At 22.8% G+C, this 1,739-nt stretch overlaps 1 protein-coding gene across 1 annotated transcript; it reads right to left on the reverse strand.

The window, feature by feature from the left end:
• Window positions 1-1,739, reverse strand: LOC132927806 (uncharacterized membrane protein-like). The gene is made up of 2 exons (XM_060992392.1): window positions 1,616-1,739; window positions 1-1,450 (listed from the first exon to the last, which is right to left on the reverse strand). The coding sequence occupies exon 2, from the start codon at window positions 1,437-1,439 to the stop codon at window positions 396-398; it is 1,044 nt and encodes a 347-aa protein (XP_060848375.1). The 5' UTR covers window positions 1,440-1,450; window positions 1,616-1,739; the 3' UTR covers window positions 1-395.

Here is a 1,739-nt window from a genome sequence, read left to right on the forward strand (position 1 = left end):
TACATTTTAAATTTTGAAATAAATGAACCTGTTTTATTTTACAAATCAATAAAAAACATAAACAATAAAATATATTAATTAAAATCAAAAACTTGAACTAGGTGTGTAGTATAAATAATAATAATATAAAATATACAACAGTTAACTAAAATAAAAATATCTTGTTAAAACATAATAATTATAAAAAAAAAAAACATAATATCTGATTTTTACCACATTATAAATTGTTATAATTCCTTATTTAATATTATCTTAATTAATACTGAACACCAATAAAACTGCATTATAGTATAAATAATAATATACAAAATATAACAATTCACTAAAATAAAATAATAAAAAATCTTGTTAAAACATAATAATAATAATTATAACAAAAAAAAAAAACATAATAACTAAATTTTATCACATTTTCTTTCTTTATAAGTCTTTAAGTGAGGTATATTGTCATAATAATCATGGACATCAGTTGGTAGAACAGTTTTTAATTTTTGGAGATCAATCCACTTGGACAGAGTAATAGGAATTCTGCTATTATACAAACAAGGTGTGTTGATGGACAGATCTATAGTTTTTTTTGTTCGATGGTACTGGGGTAATTCTGTATATTCATGTTCAAAATTTATTTTGTAATATATTTTTTTGGTTGTGGGATCATATTTAATCATATTTATGTATGCCTTTCCTAGCAATCTATTTTGTTGCATAACTTCCCTATTCCAATTTTTTTTTTGTGATATTATACCTCTTTTACGCACTCTTTTGTCAGTGATTGAATCTGAAGTTTCAATTTCAATTTCTTTTGAATAGTCATGATCATAATTAATAAATTCATCATTATCAGTTTCAAAATTAGTTATACAGTCAGTCTTGTCATAAATACTGTCATCAACTTGATTTTCAATGGTTGGTGAAGTATTATTAGGAACATTTAAATTATTTTCATTAGAAATATTACCTGGTACATCAATGGAAGTTACAACTTTTATATCCTCATAAGTTAATTCAATATTATCCTTTAAGCAATCTTCATAATTATTAAATTCATCATTATCAGTTTCAAAATTAGTTATACAGTCAGTCTTGTCATAAATACTGTCATCAACTTGATTTTCAGTGGTTGGTGAAGTATTATTAGGAACATTTAAATTATTTTCATTATAAATATTATCTGGTTCATTTATAGAAGTTACAACATTCTCATAAATGAATTCAATATCCTTTAAGGAATCTTTTGTTAAAACTTCATAATATTTTGTTTTTGAAATAGATGAATTGGCTATTAAATTAGTTTCATATTTTGGTTTCCTATTAGAGAAATTGGTAATATTTGTCTTACTTTTTTTTTTATAATATGTAATGTTGTTCATAGCGTCATCTTTATTATTAGCTTCATTAGCAAGATCCAATAGGTGTTTAATTCTTCTTTTTGATGTCATGATGTATAATGCTAAAAAAACATAAATAATAATAATCATACAGTGTACCTAATTATTATAACTATCATCATAAAACTGTAATTTTATTTGAGTAGATAATAATATAATTGAAACTAACTACTTTCATACAATGTTTTATTGAAATAAATTAACTATAACTTAATATTTATAATTACCTGTATAGTAAGACGTTCAATATTATAAGGTCTGAACCGTCTTAGACTAGCAGTCTAGCTCCACCAGCGTTTATGTTGAATAATATTATAATATTGTTCATTATGGTAGATACGTGTTATCAAA

Source organism: Rhopalosiphum padi, chromosome 3 (assembly GCF_020882245.1).
Source record: "Rhopalosiphum padi isolate XX-2018 chromosome 3, ASM2088224v1, whole genome shotgun sequence".
Classification (NCBI taxonomy): Eukaryota; Metazoa; Arthropoda; class Insecta; order Hemiptera; family Aphididae; genus Rhopalosiphum; species Rhopalosiphum padi.